At 38.6% G+C, this 20085-nt stretch overlaps 1 protein-coding gene across 2 annotated transcripts in view; it reads right to left on the minus strand.

The window, feature by feature from the left end:
* plod2 (procollagen-lysine, 2-oxoglutarate 5-dioxygenase 2) overlaps nt 1-18902 on the minus strand; it is a 42753-nt gene extending 23851 nt beyond the window's left edge. The window contains exons 1-3 of one of the 2 annotated variants that reach the window (XM_079863150.1): nt 18510-18902; nt 1531-1622; nt 1202-1338 (exon numbers count right to left, since the gene is read on the minus strand). In XM_079863150.1, the coding sequence (XP_079719276.1) occupies nt 1202-1338; nt 1531-1622; nt 18510-18606 (326 nt within the window). In that variant the 5' untranslated portion in view covers nt 18607-18902. The remainder of the gene's footprint in view (nt 1-1201; nt 1339-1530; nt 1623-18509) is intronic. The other variant, XM_079863151.1, reaches the window with a different exon arrangement.
* Between the last annotated feature and the right edge of the window lie 1183 nt (nt 18903-20085).

Raw genomic sequence — 20085 nt, forward strand, 5'->3', positions numbered from 1 at the left:
AAATAATAAAAAAAATAAATAATAACCCAGGATTTAGTGTAGTATTTTAACAATACAACAGCTATACATCTTTGCTAAGCATCTCAAACTTTTAAAGTTGTTAATGTTCAAGTTCATGATAGTCCACTTTAGACATTCTACAAACTATAAGTAACTTTGCAACTACATATCAACTAACTAACATGTCATGAGAATATTAGTAGGCTGTTAGGTTAAGGATACAGATAGTAGAATAAGGCATTATTTTCACACTGCACGACTATCTGGGGTAACATTCAGTTGCTGCTGTGTGCACACTGCACGATGGATCGGCGACAGGGGGTTTCACATTGCATGACTTTACAAAAGAAAGAATCGCCGACAACTTCTGTCTGGTCCGCAAACTACGTTACACAACCAAACCTCTTTGAGTTCTCGCGGGAGACTGAAATTGTCATTAAAAATGATAGCCCACAAGAAGCTTGCGATCCAAATTGTCTGTGCACTGATTTGCAACGAAAAGGAGAAAAAAACAAAGATTGGGGAGGATGCGGGGAGCAAGGATTGTGTGTTCTGCTGTTGTACTGTTGCAAATGTACTGCTGTTGCTGCTGGTCAAGCAAATGTTTGTGCTTTGTTTCTGTTTGATATAATTGTCAATATATCTATTAAAATACTGATATTCTGGCCTATAACTCCTCCCCGATCATCCCGCTGCCCTGTATCTTGCTCTCTCATTGACTGGTCAGGTCCAGGTCCTGACAGGTCCAGATATTTAGCATGCTTTAGCATAATTCACACTGCATGATTGTCACTCGTGTGAACGAGCACCGATTTGCCAATGATTTCAGGCATTTGTCGGCAATCTCTCAAAACCTGTAGGTGAGTGAAAATCGGGGCTAAAATCGTGTAGTGTGAACTCAGCATTAGTTGACATGCACTTGCAAAATTACCTATATTGAGTAGAATGTCTGTTGGGGGACCATCAGTCTACTAATACTCTAGTGACTGGTAGTTGACCTTAGTTACAAGGTCACTAATAGTTAGTAAAATGTCTTAAGTGGACTATCAATATAAAGTGTATAGCCTGATAGCCAGACCATCTGAAAAGTTCTCAAAACCTGTACAAACCCATCAAACTACTAAAAGAAACCAGCTCCATAGCCAGATAAATATCATCCAACTGTCTTTTTTTTCAACAGGCAATTGACAAGCACACCTACCTGTCCACAAACAAGACCACTAAGTCCTCTTGGTCAGCCAGAGACTCCATGGCTTCCTTCAGCAGTCGAACCTTTTGACCTCCACCAATGGACCGACCGACATCCCCTCCTTTCCACACCTCTCCCATCCCCAACACCTGCATTCAGCATGTGTCAGTTCAAACAGCAGCTCAGTCAACATACTACCATCACACCTCCATCTACCTGCATGTTGTGAACGAGTTTAAAAATTAAGCACCCAGGTGAGAAGCAGTGGTCTCGCATTGGGGCATTGTGTGTTTTTTGGGTTTTTTTTGTGTGACATAAATGAAGTGTGAAATAAATCTTACCTTCACATTGAAGTTGAAGTAGTTTGCTGACTGCATGAAACGGTGGAAGCCATCCGTCTCCTCCGTTGCAACAGTAAGTACAAGCAGTTTTTCTGACAAAAGATAATCAAGAGAAAGAAAACAATTTTTAGAAATTAAGAGGTTCCAGGGCTGTATTCCTTGAAAACCTGAAGATATTTAGGATTGATGAGGTTTTCCAAAACCCTGCCATTCACTAAATAGACTCCTTACCAATATATGTATATATATATATATATATATATATATATATATATATATATATATATATATATATATGTGTGTGTGTGTGTGTGTGTGTGTATATATATATATATATATATATTATATATACACACACACACACCCATATATACATATATATATATATATACATATATGTTGCTTTTTGCCTACAGTATGAAGTAGAGGGTATCTTGTTACTCCAAACCAAACTACAACCAAACCTCAAACCTATGTCAACACTCACAAGACTGATTCCCAAAGTTCATCCCCTCCTCCTGTGAGGATAAATGCAGAGTAAAGTAAAAATCACCATGATTTGAAATAGTTTTGGCAGGACGTGTTCCATAATGTGTACAAGTGTTACATCTGATGGTGGTAACAGTGGTGCTGATGGTTAGCTGCAGAAGAGGGTCTTAAGTTTCTTAAGCACCCACTACATTTCCTCTGGACGTGCCAGTGAGCAGGTACAGACCCTCTAGTAGAGCACTGTGGGAAAATAAATTCCAGACTGGGGTGTGAAGGGCTGGGTAACTTCAATCGTCCGTCATCTCTTGGTTTGGAAAACAGCCCCAGAGAAATCTTAAGCAAACTTAAGAGTAAGGAACAGGATATGTGTACGTCAGCTGTAACTCTGTAACACAGTGTAGGTTTTACAACTGTACTGATTCAAACAAATGACAAGCATGTATAGAATAAAACCTCAATTGTTCTTGTACATGATTGTGTGGCCTTTGGAAAACTGCTTCAGTGCTTTGATTTACACTTAAAAGTCATATCCAGATACATTAGAGTGTTTTGTCACATGGTATTTGCGGTTCAGGTGATTGGCTTAAAAAACAGGTATACTGTACTGCTCATGAGCAAAGGTGGCACAATACTTGTCTTTGTTGAATTAACTGGATTAGAAGAAACTATTTGGGTTACCATATAGTGTCTTCACAAGTCACTTTCACTTTTTGACCACTAAGAAAAACTGCATTTAAAATGCTTTCTCTACAGTAGGAACTACGTTGGAGGGTTTCTAAATACACTGAACATTTAAATGGGTGGGTTTCTAAATACCCAGTCTGCCACATATGTGGCATTGTGCTGTGTGATAAAACTGCACATTTTAGAGTGGCCTTTTATTGTGGCCAGCCTAAGGCACACCTGTGCAATAATCATGCTGTCTAATCAGCATCTTGATATGCCACACCTGTGAGGTGGATGGATTATCTCGGCAAAGAAGAAGTGCTCACTAACACAGATTTAGACAGATTTGTGAACAATATTTGAGAGAAATAGGCCTTTTGTGTACATAGAAAAAGTCTTAGATCTTTGAGTTCAGCTCATGAAAAATGGGGGCAAAAACAAAAGTGTTGCGTTTATAATTGTGTTCAGTGTATCTCTGGTGAAAATCAAGTTGAATGAGAAGTCACAACTGGTCAGTGCCTGTGCCTCATTCATTTTGGAATGGGTCACATTATTATACATTCAGCAGTAAAATAAAAGTTATGGCAGGAGCAACAGGATTTCTCACCTCGTAAAATGGCTCAACTGTGCAATTTCAGAATAGTGTTAGTACTCCATATGTGCTGAGCAAAGCATGGAAATGTAACATTTACTATGTTTTATACATTCCTATGTATTCCTTCTCTGATGACGTCAGTTTGACGGCTATAAGGCCATTGACCACATCCTTAAACACTCGCCTCCAACCAAGATGGCAAGGAGGTGAACTTAAATCAAGCCTCAATCTCTGTTTCTTCTCATTTAATATTAAGTTTCACTACAAAGTCAGAATACTGAATTAAATTCTATTACAACATCTGGTTCATACTGACATTAAAAATCCAATGATTTCCACGCGTTAAGAATGTAGCTTACTGAAAATAATCTATCCCTGAGCCCTTCTGAAAATTTCATGGTTAGATGTTTAAAACGGCCCATCTATTGAAGTTGGAACAACAATGCCTACACGATGAATGTGCAGTATTTTGTCCTACAGTTTTTTCTTCATCTTACTTTTTTTTTTTTGCTTTTGGGCTTCCATTCTAGGGCTCTTAGCTCTTATCACCATTAAATATGCTGGCAATATGATCAGTCACATGGCTTTATGGCTCAACTGATCCAAAACTGAGAAAAGATGGCATCCTCCAGGTCACATATTTCCAGTGGGTCATGTACCATCCGAGTAACTGCCATTGAAATGAATGGAAATGACACCATATAGCTCTCTACAGGTCTATTAGATCTATTAGACTACTTGTTTCAGCTGTAGATTAGGGTGTGATACTTTCAGCAGATTTTACCATATTAAAGCCAATGAGAGAAAATTCCACTGAATTTCCTCCACAGTCAGAACTCAGTAGTTAGAAAAATAGCACAGCTTCCATGGAAGCATAAATAAAGTATAAGTCAATGTATGAGAAAAGAGCCAAAATATTCTGAAGAACACAATACAATTGCTAGGGACTTCTCAAGAAAAGGCTGAAAGCCCTGGAGACCGTCACAAAACAAGCTTCATTGCGTTTTTGTTTGAACTGAACTATGATCCCTCTGATTCCTTTCTAAGTTCCAGACTGAAATGCCTGGTTCCTCTCACATAGCCTACATAAGCTACAGTATGCTGTTCTATAAGATGCAGTAAATGTTTGATCTGGATGCTTAGACGGTAATGTTATATCCAACGTAAGGCCACTAGAGTAATGATGGTCACGCCATGTGCACATAGCATTCTATAAACGCCCAGGTCTCATTGAGCTTCATTGTCTGAGAAAGCCCCTTTCTAAAAGCAGCTTGAGTTTAAAGTAACAGCTGGGGAATTCTATACAATGAAATTGTCTGGACAGCTGTTTTTGTTCAGTGGTTACTTCAGCCTTAAACATGGGTCATGTTAAAGAAAATCTTAAGGGTCTTTAATCATTTTACACTCCCATGGGCAAGAAAAAAACCCTCTTTAGCTCAGTTGTTTCTCCTAGACAGCAACAAGATTAAATACAAATAGTGACCAAATGGTGACGTGCATTTGAGGTTTTAGGGTGCTGCAGCATCTCCTCAGGTTCAGAAAAGATATGCCTTGATTTGCCAATATGCCAAGTCTTCTATCAACATCTCAATATGAACTCAGCCTACATTTCGTATCAAATTCTTCCAAGATAAAATAACCTTAGCTATTATGGCCACATTCATTTTATAGCTCCATACATATTCTTACTGTATACCAGCAAATGTCTCCTTTGTCTCTATTTTGATTTCTCTTCTGGGATTTTATGAGAATTATCTGAGTTATATTGCAGTGAAGAATCAGTTTTGTCTAAGATCTTAGAGATCTTAAAAATCTTTAGAGCTTTGAAAGAGCAACCACAGAAAAATAAAATTTTCATGTGGGATTTGTAAATCATGGATAAATCAATGATTGCTTGTTTAACCAAGATATACTGAGCTATGTATCTTGTTTGGAATCGACATCTAAATGTCATTATTTTCAGAATACGCCAACGTTTTTCATTCACGTATACTTCATGCTTTGCCAATATAGAATTTATTACACCACTGGGACTGTGCCGGCATGCATCTTTCAATGTCCTTAAAATAAATTTTCACAATAATCCATGTCTGTGTATAATCAATCACAGCACGATATATATCTGACTCTATTTCATTCTGGCTATGCAGATCTGAAAAGTTACACCAGAAAATAATTTGGAGGCTATTTCCCAGCATGTCTCAAAACATTTACATAACAGATGAGGGTGGGCGATCGGGGGTGGATTGTTACATTGTCTGTAGTCGTCTCCAAAGGCCAACAAATAAACACCAATTGCTTTGACCCACAAGTGACCTAACCTTCCCCTGATCCTTTTAAGACAACATCAATAAATAAATGACCGCAGTACCCGACAATGCGTACACTAGCCACTCTCTTTCTGCTTGCCATGCAAGAGAGATTGAGGGCTGGATCACAAGCCCAGCTCACCAAACTTAGAGACAATCAGTTGCCATGGCTATAAATATACAGTACACACAACAAGTATGTGATGACGCACAACTTGTGCTGTAATGGTCGAACAGCACCGTCCGCAATGATATGAAGATAAACAGGTGACTTAAACATTCCACTCAGCTCAAATACAAGATTTCACGGGAAGATTTCTCTTCTGTCTTGTATCATTTCTATTGCTGTTGTTAAGGTGTTTAGAGTAATTGATTTTACAATGACAATTACAATGAGGGTTCTAGGTGGTTGATTGGGTACTGTAAGGTCAAAGATGGGCAACTTTGGTCCTGGAAGGCCACTGTCCTGCAGAGTTGTGCTCCAATAATGATAAAACTCACATGCCTGTAGCTTTCTAGTAATCCTGAAGATGTTGATTAACTTGTTCGGGTGTGTTTGATTAGGGTTGGAGATAAACTCTACAGGACAGTGGCCCTCAAGGACCAAAGTTGTCCATTCCTGTGCTAGGTGGTTGCTAGGTTCTTCAGTAAAAAGTGATCAGTTGGCTTAACTTAAAAAAGTGAGGAAACTCGTTACCTTAAAATGATTAAAGGGGGGGTGAAATGCTATTTCATGCATACTGAGTTTTTTACACTGGTAAAGAGTTGGATTCCCATGCTAAACATGGACAAAGTTTCAAAAACTAAGTTGTACGTTTGAAGGAGTATTTTTGTTCCAAAAATACTCCGTCCGGTTTGTCACAAGTTTCGGAAAGTTTTTTTCGAGTATGGCTCTGTCTTACGTAAGATAGGGCGGAATTTCCTTATATGGGTTCTAAGGGCACTTCTCCGGTAAGATCGCGGCCGCGCGCGCACTCATAGACTAGAGCAAGAGAGTGAAAGCAGTTCGCCATCAAAGCGCCCTGCCCGGCTTTTGGGAAGTCAATGTCACCAAAGAAGTGTGTTTTTGGTTGCCAGGGCAAGACAACCCTGCACAGATTCCCAAAGAACCCAGCGTTAAGGAACCCGTGGATGGAGTTTGTTTTCCTGAGCATAAACGGAGTTGTGTTGTAAGACTGTTGTTCCCTGCATTTCGACGATGATTGTTTTATAAACAAAGCCCAGATCTACGGATTTGCAGATCGTCTAATGCTTAAGGATCGAGCAGTCACAATGATAAAGTTTCGCGGTTGTGCGTTGGAACCGGACGGTGAGTAAAACTGTTTGTTGAACAAATGTCTCTGTGTGTTGTCACTAGCTTGGCGCGTTAGCACAGCTAAGCTTCGCCCACACGGCCCGCCCCCAGCCGCTCGGTTTTTTCCGGAAAGACTCGGTACAGCCAATCTTTCTGTTAAAAATTTAATAAAACAAAAGACTTTTTGGAGATATGAAGGATGCAATATTACTCTATAGGTACTCAAGATTAACAGGAGATTGAGTGAAAATGAGCATTTCACCCCCCCTTTAATAAAATGTTTTCACACATAACTTTTTATTTTCAATTACGGATGACATTTATTTACTTAATAATTTTAAGGCAATGGGTTTCCTTTTTTAAGTTAAGTCAACTAATCACTTTTTACAGTGTGGGTGGTTGACAGGATGTTTCTTAGTTGTTGCTAGGTTGTTCTGGATGGTTGCTTACTGGCCAGGCAAAAACTGAAAGTTTGATCAATTAGAAAAGCAATAGCATCATTAATCAAATGATTTGAGGTATTGGTTGTGACAGTCTGAGAAGAGTTTTCCACCTACATTTAATACTTAAGGTGTTTCACATTAACCATTGTTCAGCACATTTTCATGATCGAAATCAAGTAATTTCAACAGGGAATTCACTGCGTGACGTACATTTTTACAGATTTCGCATAAAGGCAGGGCCACACCAAGCCGATGGTCAGCTGTCGGGCAACGTCTGGACGTTTTTTAATGTCTGTCTGCTTCGTTTTTGGTGTGTTCTGCAACGCTGGCACTAGTCAGATGTCATTGTTTTGTTTTTTGGGGTGTGCGATTCAGCATATTGAATCGGCGTCAGGCTGTCTGTTCAGCTTAGCGAACGAGCCAGTGCAGGAGAATAAAAGCAAAAGTGATGAAAATGAGCATGTGCTAGTTGACAGTTGCTTTTAGTCCTTTTGGTGACCAACAGAAAGCTGCCTGGTTCGAAAAATGTGATTTCTGTGTGAGCTGTGCTCCCTGCATCACTTTAATAGACAATGGACAAACCCTAAGCTTAGCTTTTGAAAAACCAAGTATGATCAATAGTAATAGTGAGGCTTATTAAAATAATTTTCCGCTCAACTAAATGTGATTTCTAACTTGTGAGATAATAAGATGTGCTGTTTCTCTTATTTCTTTCTCAAAAGCCACTTTTGAAATGGTAAATAATGAATAATGATGTGATATTAATCTTGACATGTCTGCCATATGGAGCTTCACGGGAAGATGAAGATGTGCTTATAGTGGTTCTAAAGTATCTTCTCAAAGACAGAATCCTAGCCACCACATAGTGTAATCACTTAAAGCAGCTGCAATATGCACTCGATCGAGATGTATTTTCCATGATTCATTTAGCCTACATGTAAAACAGTAAGAATTGCAAAACCAGAATAATCATATTATGGGAGTGTGCACCTTGTAGGGGCAATAATGTCTGTTAATGGAGTCCACAGATAGTGCGTAATGTAGTGCAGGCAGACATTCAGTGCAGACAGAGAGGTCACTGTCCAACACTCCAAAGAATTTCATTTTCCGCTCCTTGATGTAGGAACACTGTTTTTAGAGCAAAAAAAAAAAAAAAAAAACTGCGGAAAAAGCTGTGTGGGCTTTTAAAAGATGGCTATTTTGAATGTAGTACATAGTCTGGGCTGACTTGAGGAGACAGTGTTTGACAGATCAGTGTGAACTGCTGAGGTCCAGAGGAATGCTGCTTGAGACAGGCTAGCTGTTTCATTTCTCAGTGTGGTGCTTTAAAAGTTTTCCTGCTCACACAGTCCAGGGCTGTCTGTGTAAACTTTCACAATGCACTGGAAGGGCACCGTAATACGCTCAGAACTTCTACCACAAAGAACAATTAAGTCTCAGTGGGAGAGTCAGAGTCCAAGATAAAGCAAAAGAATGCCCCTTAAAGTAAGCATTTCTCAACAAAATGACTGGAAACTAGAGAACACACTTTGTTTTCTCTGTGGCCCTCTCAGCTTATCTTCCAAGTAATGCTTGAGGCTCTGGAGACGGGTGTATGTTTAAGTAAGCTCTCAGTCAACAATAACATGACCTTTCACACTTTTTCGGTCAGCTCTCTGGTGGCTCGACATACATCAGGTGGGTAAATCATATGGGGGAATGAATTAAGAATGAATTGTACTTGCATGGTGTTATTGCCCATCTGGTAAGCTGGTTCTGATTGCTTGTTTGTGAAAGATAACGCAGATTTATCTGGAACTGTGCGTTATCACTCCAGGCACTTGAATGGGCTCTTTAAAATGCTGAAAGTTCTTGACTACACAGCGCATCTGCATTAATTCTGGTAATGGTGCTCTTCTCCATCATTTCATCATTATTTGATGAATTATTGACGCCATGAATGATGGTGAGGTGGTGCAACACTATCAGAGCAGAGTTTTGGCGAATTTGGCCATATTTTACAGGCCTTATTCTAAAAGCAAATGAATAATGATGCAAATGATGTAGAAGAAATGCATATCACTATTCAGAAATACAAAACAAAAATGTGTCTATTAAAAGTTTTTATGAAAGTTAATTTGAACAAGCCTTTGTTAAAAAAATAGTAGAATAAAATTGTAGAATTGTGCATGGCCTGGTTTCACAGACAGAGCTTAGATTGAGCCAGGATTAGGCCTTAGTTCAAATAGGACATTTAAGTAGCCTAGCTTTTATAAATGTGCGTTAGAAAAAAACAACAATACTGGTGTGCATCTTGAGACAAAACAATGGCACTGACATATTTTAAGATATGCAAGTGCAAGTTGCTTTCAGTTAAAACATGCATTTTAGTCTAGGACAAGGCTTAAGAGCCTATTTTATAAATTAATACTAATATTTACTTGCACTCCAAAGTCAACATTAATCTTCTCAAGAGGGTGCAATAATGGTGGGCTCAAGAGTTGAGGATTTGGAATTCTAAAAGAACAGTAGTCGATTGTATCCCAACTAAGACGATGTAGGACTGGATTGAGTACTGAGTCCTTGCAATTGTTGCACTATAAATGGGTTTTTGTAAAAGTAAATGATAATGTTATCATAAAAGATAAAGTTTTTCAGCCCATCAACTGCAATAATTCTGCAGTCTGATTGCATCTATTCAAAGCAACACAACCATTTGCATGCCATAAATGCGACATCATATTTTATTTATAATATTTTATTTTATTTCATATATAGTTGTTCTTATCTCTATTCCGTCACAATGTGAAGAAAACTGGCCAACCAATAATATTTGCACTTTTGGCGCATTGGTCTGAAAAAAAATACTATTTTTTTTTAATTATTATAATTTGAATCAAAATTACTAAAACTTTATAGAAAATAGAAAAACAAAATCTAATTCAAAATATTAACAAAACATATATAATAAAATAAAACTGTTTGCACACTGATCAGAAGCTACAAATGCAGTATTGTTAAACCTATTGGTCTCCTAAAGCAACAGGATGAAATAATTTTGTTTAGGAATCTAATAAAGAATGAAACTGAAAAAGTAATTTTATGTTTTGTATTTTTGCTCAGAATTGATTTCTGCTATAAAATTCTTAGAATTACTAACATCAGCTAAATCTATTTCTATACATGAAGCCAGTTTTAATAAGAACACTGTGTTACGGCAGCAAATAAAATGGAGGCTAACAGAGGTGATCTCACTTCAGGCAGTTCTGGGAAACACAGAAACATTACTGAGTCATATATAACTGACCTCATTAGGCAGTCTGATCCCTCAACAGCCAGACTTTACCACAACACCCATTCATTTATTCATTCATCGTAAGTATGTCACTATGTTTCTTCAACAAACCAGCACTTCCGAACTGGTGTAGGGAGCACCCTGTTCTGCCCGCTTAACATGAGCATGTTAGTTCAAACTCAACCAAAATCACCAGAATCAACTGCCAGAACATATATACACACAAATGTCTAGAGGTCAGACTTACCCCTCATTACACTGCAAGAAAAAAACGGAATCGTATCAGAAGAATTTGAATGTAACCACAGGTAGCTGTGACTCAACAACGAGATACTTATCTATAAACACAGACATGCTGATATTCCAAAATGCTCTAAATCTCTGTCTGTAGCCAGGTGACTGCCAAATGTGTTATCACTTAGGGACCAGAAACCAAATTTAAAGGCTGGGTGCAAAACAAACAAGTGGAAACTGGTGGTGGGGTGATTGTAGACAGACATTATTTCAGCTGTTTGCAACTTATATAGAAAAACTTTCTCTCTTGGGGCCTGGAAATTTCCTTGATTGTTTAAACATGCCCCTGTGTCTATAACCCGAGAATCTTGTAGTACACTGGCAGATGGGGTTGTGCTTCAAATGCACCCCTTCCAAAGCAGCTGTAATTGCCTCTGAAATGGAACATTGCATGACATCAGCAGCATCTGGTTTAACATGGGCCTGCCCACAGTATTTCGGTTGGGGCTTTAACTTACCAGTAACTCTTATTTATTTTTTCCTTGGCTGGAAAAACAATCACAAATATGAAGAACAGAGAAAAAGGAGGAGGATATTTGGTTAACATCACCAAATTTGTGCCTGCCGTGACCTAAAGCTCGTAATTACTGTGATCACTTCCTGTGCTGAGCTGAGTTGAGCGTTGCCATGGAGTTGCTGTTGGCCAGAGCATTTAAACAAGCCAAACAGAGGAACAGCTTCTGTTTGATTCTGGAAACCCTCGTAACCTAGAGATTGAAGACCGCACACAGTTATAAGAGTTGGATAAGGATATGAACTACGAAGGCAAGCATCACTGCTCATTTTTAGAGTTCCACTGTAAGCATACACTTAGTATTCAAAACGGTCATAACTGAAGTATACTTCGGCCTTTTCTGTGGATGTCTGTTCAGTGCTGCTCAAAATTCAGTCAATCTATTTAAACAATTTGATACACTTTTGTTAACCCAACTAGTCTAGTCAGATTGACAGCATCCAAACTGCATTTGAAAAATATAGTTGTAAACCAAGACAGACGTCACTACCTGCACCTCACTGCGACTAGCTGTCGTCCAGCTCCTCATTTTGCATAAAGTCCCGCTTTTCTCAACTTTTGGGCTAAACCATTCCTAACGCTTTCTACGTAAAAAAAAAACCACAATCCAACATGTGGGTACATGTATTCGTCCCGAACTTTAGCCTCCTTGTTAGAGCGCCCGCCTCCCATGCAGACTCAGGTTCGAGTCCCGCTTAGAGTGGGCGGTTCAAACTGGAGGGGCTACAGGTGGTGCCATGACCCGGATGGGAGTGAGGTTTAGAGTAGTGAATGTAACAGACGTATGCATGCATGCATGTAAACCTCACTACCCTAATCTCAAGAGGTGCTCTAGAGACTGCAGTCTTTAGCCTCCTTGTTAGAGCGCCTGTCTCCCATGTAGATGGGGCTAGGTTCGAGTCCTGCTTAGAGCTGGAGGGGCTACACAAGAGTACATTCGGTTTACTGCTTAGTGCTTAATACACTAAAGGATACTGTACTGTACCAACTACCTCAGAGGGGACTGAATGCCACAAGGTGGAACAAAGTCTAATTTGCACTACTGTCTGTTCAAAATTAATGAAAAGAAACCTAGCATTTCTTTTTCTGGTAGCACTTTAATTTAGGCTCCAATTCTCACTATTAACTAGTTGCTAATTAGCATATAAATAGGATATTGGCTGTTTATTAGTACTTATAAAAAAGCACATATTAGGGGCATATTACCAGCCCTGACCAAGTTGCTGCCCAAGGCAAGATTGTACCTGGTGCCCCTTGTTTCACAGCCAATTCCACCACTGATTATTGTGTTCAAAGACTCACACAGAAACTGCATAAATACTGGAGTATATGTGACCATTGGGTGATACAATTTTACATAAAATGTTGCTATTTTAAGGTAAAAATAACTGACGTTAACTCTAGCTAGATAGCTTTTTCAAAACAACCAACATCATCGTCTGACTACTATGCAATTAGATAAAATGTTCATTCAATACATCACATTACCCCTGTCTATCTCCCTTTTTCTTCCACTTCTCTTCTTCTTCCCTAGGAACCAGAGGGCTTCTTGGTATCTATGGCAGGCTAATTATAATTTATCAAGTGAGTGTGGCCATCTGTCACAATCAGGTAATTGAAGTTTGTAGTAGGTGTGTTCGACTTGAAGCGGCGCTGCGCAGACCGATTGGTGTATGACATAAAATTATCGCGAGAGTGATTAGAAAGCAGAAGGCTCTGTATGATTTCGAAAAAGCTCCCGCAGTACTTTGATGTCATACACCGATTGGTCTGCTCAGCACCGTTTCAAGTCGAACACACCTACAAGCTTCAGCGTGGGCACCCCTATGGATGGGCGGCACCCCTAGCATTTGCCTATTTCGCCTATGCCACAGGTGTAAGCATGGGTGTAAGCATGCCACAAGCATGGGTGTGCATGCTTTTAATTACGATTTAATGGATAAAGTGATTTTTAATGGTAAAATCTCACAGACTTCCATTGAAGGAGGCAACAAGCCTGCTCTAGTAACCAGAATAAAATAAACCCCAACGAAGAACATTCTCTGTGTTTTCACCTTAGAAAAATGGTTCTTGGCCAGATGAACTGTACACAGTCCGTGCACTGTCAGAGAAAATGTCCAAAAATTGCAGCTTTAGGGGTATAGCAGCTTTTCACTGGGGCAGTACCCTTAAAAGGAAAACGTTGTACCTTATCTACCCCTAAAAGGTGCATTTTAGTACCTTAGAGTAGAAATATGTACCCTAAGGTACTACTATGAACTTTAAAGCATAAATAATGAACAATTTCCTGTTGTACCCCTAAAGGTAAAAGTGTTGGAATTTTTTTTTTTTTTTCTGAGAGTTATTGTGTAAAGAATAAAACTCTTGTCGAAATATTTACAATATAGTAATGTATTTTACTGTAATAGTCACTTTAACATGCTGCTGAAGGCTGATGTCTTATGTGTTGTCTACAGGAACAGAAATGCTTAAGTGTCCCTCAGAGCTCATAGTTCATCAAATAAAAGTCATAGGAAGATAAATGGTCATTTCTGCCAAATCTGAGCAGCTGCCTGCAAAACTTGATCAGAGAAAAAGTAAAAACCGAGACTAGAGGCCACAAGGTTGTGGCACAAAGTTAAAATTTGACGATAAAACTGTATTTCTGTTTATGTGTCTTTTGGCTCGGACAGTCATTTAACGGTTTGTCAAACACAGCAGACATCCATCTAAACTGCTTTTACAAAACCATACTTCTTTAATCAAGAGTGTGGTTGACTGACACCATGTTGCACAAGACCAATTACAGGCTTGTGCTGCCAGGTCCAGCAGTCAACACTATAGACTAGCATATACTATATATGTTCTCTTTTACTGGGACTCGAAAGTTGTAAATCTCACACTGCAGTTCAACTCACAGGGCAGTATTTCATTGTGAAGGGTTCACAGAGGGATAAACGTGGGTGGACATTGAAAACTCACAGAAGGTGATAGTTCACCCACCGGCATTTGTGTAGAGATGACGTTTCTGGGCTACGCAGGCTGAAGGATGGGTTTTCAGACTGGGGTGATGTCATGCCGCAAACACTAGAGATTTCCTGTGTCGTTCACTCCCTTTCTGCTACATGAGCCATGTATTTTTCTTTCTATATCTTCCCCTGCATTTAGGATACCATGCGTCATCTACATACCAGTAACTGTTAATGACTGTAGCTTAAAGGGGGGGTGAAATGCTCATTTTCACTCAATCTCCTGTTAATCTTGAGTACCTATAGAGTAATATTTCATCCTTCATATCTCCAAAAAGTCTTTTGTTTTATTATATTAATCAAAGAAAGATAGGGTGTACCGAGTCTTTCCGTAAAAAACCGAGCGGCTGGGGGCGGGCCGTGTGGGCGAAGCTTAGCTGTGCTAACGCACCGAGCTAGTGACAACACACAGAGACATTATTTGTTCAACAGTTACTCACCGTCCGGTTCCAACGCACGACCGCGAACCTTTATCATTGCGACTGCTCGATCCTTAAGCATTAGACGATCTGGGCTTTGTTTATAAAACAATCATCGTCGAAATGCAGGGAACAAACAGCTACACAACTCCGTTTATGCTCAGGAAAACAAACTCCATCCACGGGTTCCTTAACGCTGGGTTCTTTGGGAATCTGTGCAGGGTTGTCTTGCCCTGGCAACCAAAAACACACTTCTTTGGTGACATTGACTTCCCAAAAGCCGGGCAGGGCGCTTTGATGGCGAACTGCTTTCACTCTCTTGCTCTGGTCTAAGAGTGCGCGCGCGGCCGCGATCTTACCGGAGAAGTGCCCTTAGGACCCATATAAGGAAATTCCGCCCTATCTTACGTAAGACAGAGCCATACTCGAAAAAAACTTTCCGAAACTTGTGACAAACCGGAAGGAGTATTTTTGGAACAAAAATACTCCTTCAAACGTACAACTTAGTTTTTGAAACTTTGTCCATGTTTAGCATGGGAATCCAACTCTTTACCAGTGTAAAAAACTCAGTATGCATGAAATAGCATTTCACCCCCCCTTTAATTACTGTGTGCAAAGGTATGGAAAAAAAAAAAGTCAAATCGGGGGCAATTAAGAGACCAATTTAGATTTTAATCTGCTGTGCACCTTAAATTTGGAAATTTACAGCCGGATTTCTTAAGGTCAGAATGTGTCAGTGCAGGGGTTTAACCGACAGCTTACGAAACGTGGTACAGTTTAAAGTCAACATGGTCAAAATGTATTTTTTTTAATGCATGTCAGTTGTCTTATTTTGTGTGATTCATCTGTGGATGTCACAAAATCACATTTTGTCATCAAGCCCTCTTCTTTTTCAGCCCCTCCCCTCCAACTATCTGGCTTCCATGTGACCTCTTACAATCCTATCAATTTCTGATGGATAAAACCAAGTCACTTTTTCTGGTTTCACTCATGTTTCTGATTATGGAAGTAAAATGGGTAACAAATGGTGTTGTCCATAATGAATAGGCTAATGCACGCTTATATATATATATATATATATATATATTTAATATGAAATATCATCCACTATTCAACCAAATAGAGGAGCCTAAACAGGTACAAACACATTTGATAGGTCAAGAGAGCTGTCTCCGTCCCCTCTTAGACAAGCCTAAACTTGGTTCATGGTATTGGCCTGGTCTGTTGGCAGATTTTAAAGAGAGTTGGGCTTTTTTTAGCAAATCAGACTGGGAGACAATCTTAAACAAGCTAAGACCAGCAAACAATCTTAGGTTTTTGTAAGCAAGGCTATTTGATTGATTATCAAGGAATATAATTTAAATGGAAAGACCAAAAGATCGAAGAACAGTTGGAGTAATAAAAGGAAATAAATTAAATAAATATGTGAACTGGCAGTAGATTTCTTTTGCTAGAAAATGAAAAGAGTGGGGGAAAGGGAAAAAAAAGCGAATTTTTCGCAATGACAAATGATATGGAAACAGCACTTTTGGCGGGTGACAAGGCTCATTGACTTGTACAGAAAAGCCTTGCAAAGGCTTCAAATGTGAAACAGAAGATTGACTCCTTGAAAACAGTACTTTAGTTGTGTTATACTAAACGGCAGATGTTACAAACGTTCTCAGCAGATAGCCTATACATACTCACATGAAATATTCACACCTTTGCCTTCCATAAAACTGTGAAATCACAGTCGTACAATACTCGAATGTGACATATGGCTGCACTTTGGGGTATTTGTTCTTGGAAAGTTTTACCTAGTGACCTTTCTAGAAAGATGCTTTTTAGATGTGATGTTATTTAGTAAAGCTTGCAATAAAGTTCTGACACTACATTTGTCCAGAACTTGACTTACATGTCATTTGCATTGCCTATAACTGCATTAATAAAACCTAATTGACTTTAGTCTACAGGCCCAATTAAGAGCATTGAATTAAATGATCCAGAGCACTGTCACAGTGGTGTTTGGTTTAGTTTGTTTTCATTTGGACTGTCACTGTCATTATCACTTCATTTGTATCACCTGTGTTTAGTCAATCATCATTATCTGTATCACCTGTGTTTTGTTAATCATTGTCATCTGTGTTTGCATTTAAGTTCCGTTGGTTCAGTCAGTCTTTGTCTGATCTCTGTTGTAAAAAGTGTGTGTGTGGGGCTGTCTATTCTGCTGTCTTGTATTTTGATCATCATTCAACCTTCAGCTTCTTCTGTCTTCCTGTAACAAGCACACAGGGTTGTTTTCTAAAATGTTTGACTTTTTTTTTTTTTTTTTTTACCAAAAAATTCCACTCTTAAGCACACATCACTTTGTCTCAAAGCTGGGTTGATAGATGCGTCAGGCTTATCGCCTTCTGCGCGCAATATAAATGAAGCTCTAGGACAGTCAAGTTTAAAGATTGACACATTTCTGTTGCATGGAAATGAATGAATGCCAAAATGAATGAAAACTGTATGGGGTCATATTTTTCTTTCTGACTAGGCATGTTGAAACTCAACAGAGCGACTTTATTCCTGTACAAGTAGCCTAACTAAAAAGTGCACAGGCAACTGTGCACAAAACATAGAGACGTTTTAATTATTTAAACAGGTTTTTATGCTGTTAATGTTTTACTATTGCAAATGACTGTACAACCTAATGGAATCCAGAAAGTAATTAAAAACTTGTTTGAGCTTCAAAGAAATGCTTGACTCATTATTGTGTGCATTAACTGTGTGCTTTGCAATTTTATAACAGTGTAGTTATTGCACTAGACAACTACTCTCAGCCTTGTAGTTTGAACAGCATAGTGTTATATCTCTCACACACACATTCCCTCACAACACAAATGTGTGAAAAAAGGTCTACCTGACATCCCTCACGTCCCAGCAAGAAGCAAGGTGTTCTGTAGTGGAGACTGAGGCTAGTTTTCAGACTTTTTATTCTCCAGTGAATATTTCTCATGGGGAGTTATTTTTGAAAATCATTTTCTGTCTAGGCACAAACATTAAAATCTTGACTACAAGAAATGGCAGCCTTATTGGGGAATATTGTCACATATGTGGGCTATATGAGGAACCCCTCATGTTAGGTTTTCCTGTTTTATGGGGACATTCCATAGACATAATGTGTTTGTTTTTTTTTGTGTTTTTTTTTTATACTGTACAAACTGTATATTATATCCCCTAAGCCTATACCATTACAGAAAGCTTTCTGCAGTCTTTTTTTTTTTTTTTTTTTTTTTTTAAACAAATCACTTAGTATGATTTATAAGCTGTTTTTGCTCATGGGGACCAAAAAAGGTTCCCACAAGGACAAGGATTTTGGAAATTGCAACCTTTGAGGGAACATTTTGTCCCAATAACGTAGGATTTGCCAGGACCACACACACACACACACACACACACATTGGGTGACTTAAAATGTTCCCTTGTGACAACTTCACCATGTGACTATCTTTAAAGGGGCATAATCTATTGATCAGATGATAATGATTTAAGGTTGTCATTGGTAATTAGAGTTACCATATTGTTCAGACCATCATTTTTAAAGACGTTTAGAGGAAGCTTAATTCTAGTTCTAATTCTAGTTCTAATTCTAGTTGCGTCGCATTCAGTGTCACAGCAGAGCGCGCTCCCAATATAACGGGCTCGCTTACCTGTTGGAATATCCTTGTTCCTCTCCATGCTCTGGGAATAATGAACACAGGACATCAGCACCAAAACGAACGCGCAAAAGCACCGATAATGCTCCATCGTCGCTTCGGTGAAGTCCTCAGGGACAGCGTGGACGAGCAAGTTTGCAAGTTTTGTTTAGCTCTGCTGCTGGTCAGCGCGTGGTGAGTCCGAGAAGTCCTGGGGTCAGTAGCTAATAAAATATTTCTCAAACATGTAAAGTCATTTCAATTGGAAAACAGTAGCAATACACGTGTTGATTAGTCCCTCAAGAACGAGCTGCGTGTGATGGTGCCCTCGATGTTCCCCGGACAGGGTGACAGGAGCGTGTGTGATTGAACAAGTCCAGCTGTGTTTGAGCTCCCCTCCTCCCTCCTGCTGCAGTCCTCAAACACGAGCTCAAATAATGCCCCCCTGCACCGCCCAATTCACACCCAGAGTCACGCTGCGTCCACTGTAAAATAAAAAAAAAATGTTTAAAAAGAAAGAGCACACTAAAAGTGAAAACTTGCTCTTATTTTTTAAATGCTGGTGTTGGAGCACTTTTTGACCACTTTGAAATTAGTTATAGATTAATAAAACGAAGTTAAAACTTTGAAAATGTAAAGAAATGACAAAATAGAAAAACCTTGTGACGTGTTAAATGGATGCAACAAATGATGTTAGAATAAAATAATGGCATTTTTACAGAGTGCATATGGGTGATTTTATAATTGCAGGTGCATTTTGTGTCCAAAGTCTTTTCTTTTTTTTTTTCTGCTCTTTTCAAATGGTTATATTTTAAATTATTTTATTAATACTCATTGTCATGGATCACAAGACGTTAAATACCATAACAATATAATATTTTATGTAAAAAATGTCTTATCTGAAAATCATGATTTCTTGTTGTCCGAATGAGTCAGTGCATTTTTCCCCATCGTGTATCATTGTGTAATCAAAATATTTTATTTGACTTTTCTTTTGGTAATATTTCATTTATTTTATTTATAAAAGCCCTAAATAGTAATTTTCCTAATTCTACCACATTAAATTATTTATAAATAACTTTTATCTTATACAAATGTGTGTCTAAATCTTGCGTCAATTCTGTTACCATACCATACTTTGCCTTTAAATTGGCGCAATTATCTCCCATAAGATACCGGAAAAGATGTCACTTTCCCTCACTGAGAAGATTTGAAGCACTGGAAGGTCTCTCTGAGAAAATATTTTAATCTAAAAAGGTCTTACACAAGTTATTTTGTGAAACGTCAAAATTGTTACCACAATATCAAAAGAAATACAGTGGGTTGTTTAAAAGCCTCTTAATCATGATTTCATTAGTGCCATGTGCTCTTAGCATTTGTGCTAGCAAGTGGAGTTTTTGGGTAAAAAGTTTAAAATTGTCAATTCTGTTACGGTCAAACTCTGTTATCAAGGTAGAGTAACAATGTTGACATGTAACAGAATTGACAGTTGACAGACAATACTATAGGGAAAACTGTGTTTTTTATGTGAAAAAAAAAAGAAAAGAAAGAAAAAAAGAACTGAATTATTAAGATTGAAGAATTTTTCCTT

This window comes from Squalius cephalus (genome assembly GCF_949319135.1).
Source record: "Squalius cephalus genome assembly, chromosome: 25".
NCBI classification, from domain to species: Eukaryota; Metazoa; Chordata; class Actinopteri; order Cypriniformes; family Leuciscidae; genus Squalius; species Squalius cephalus.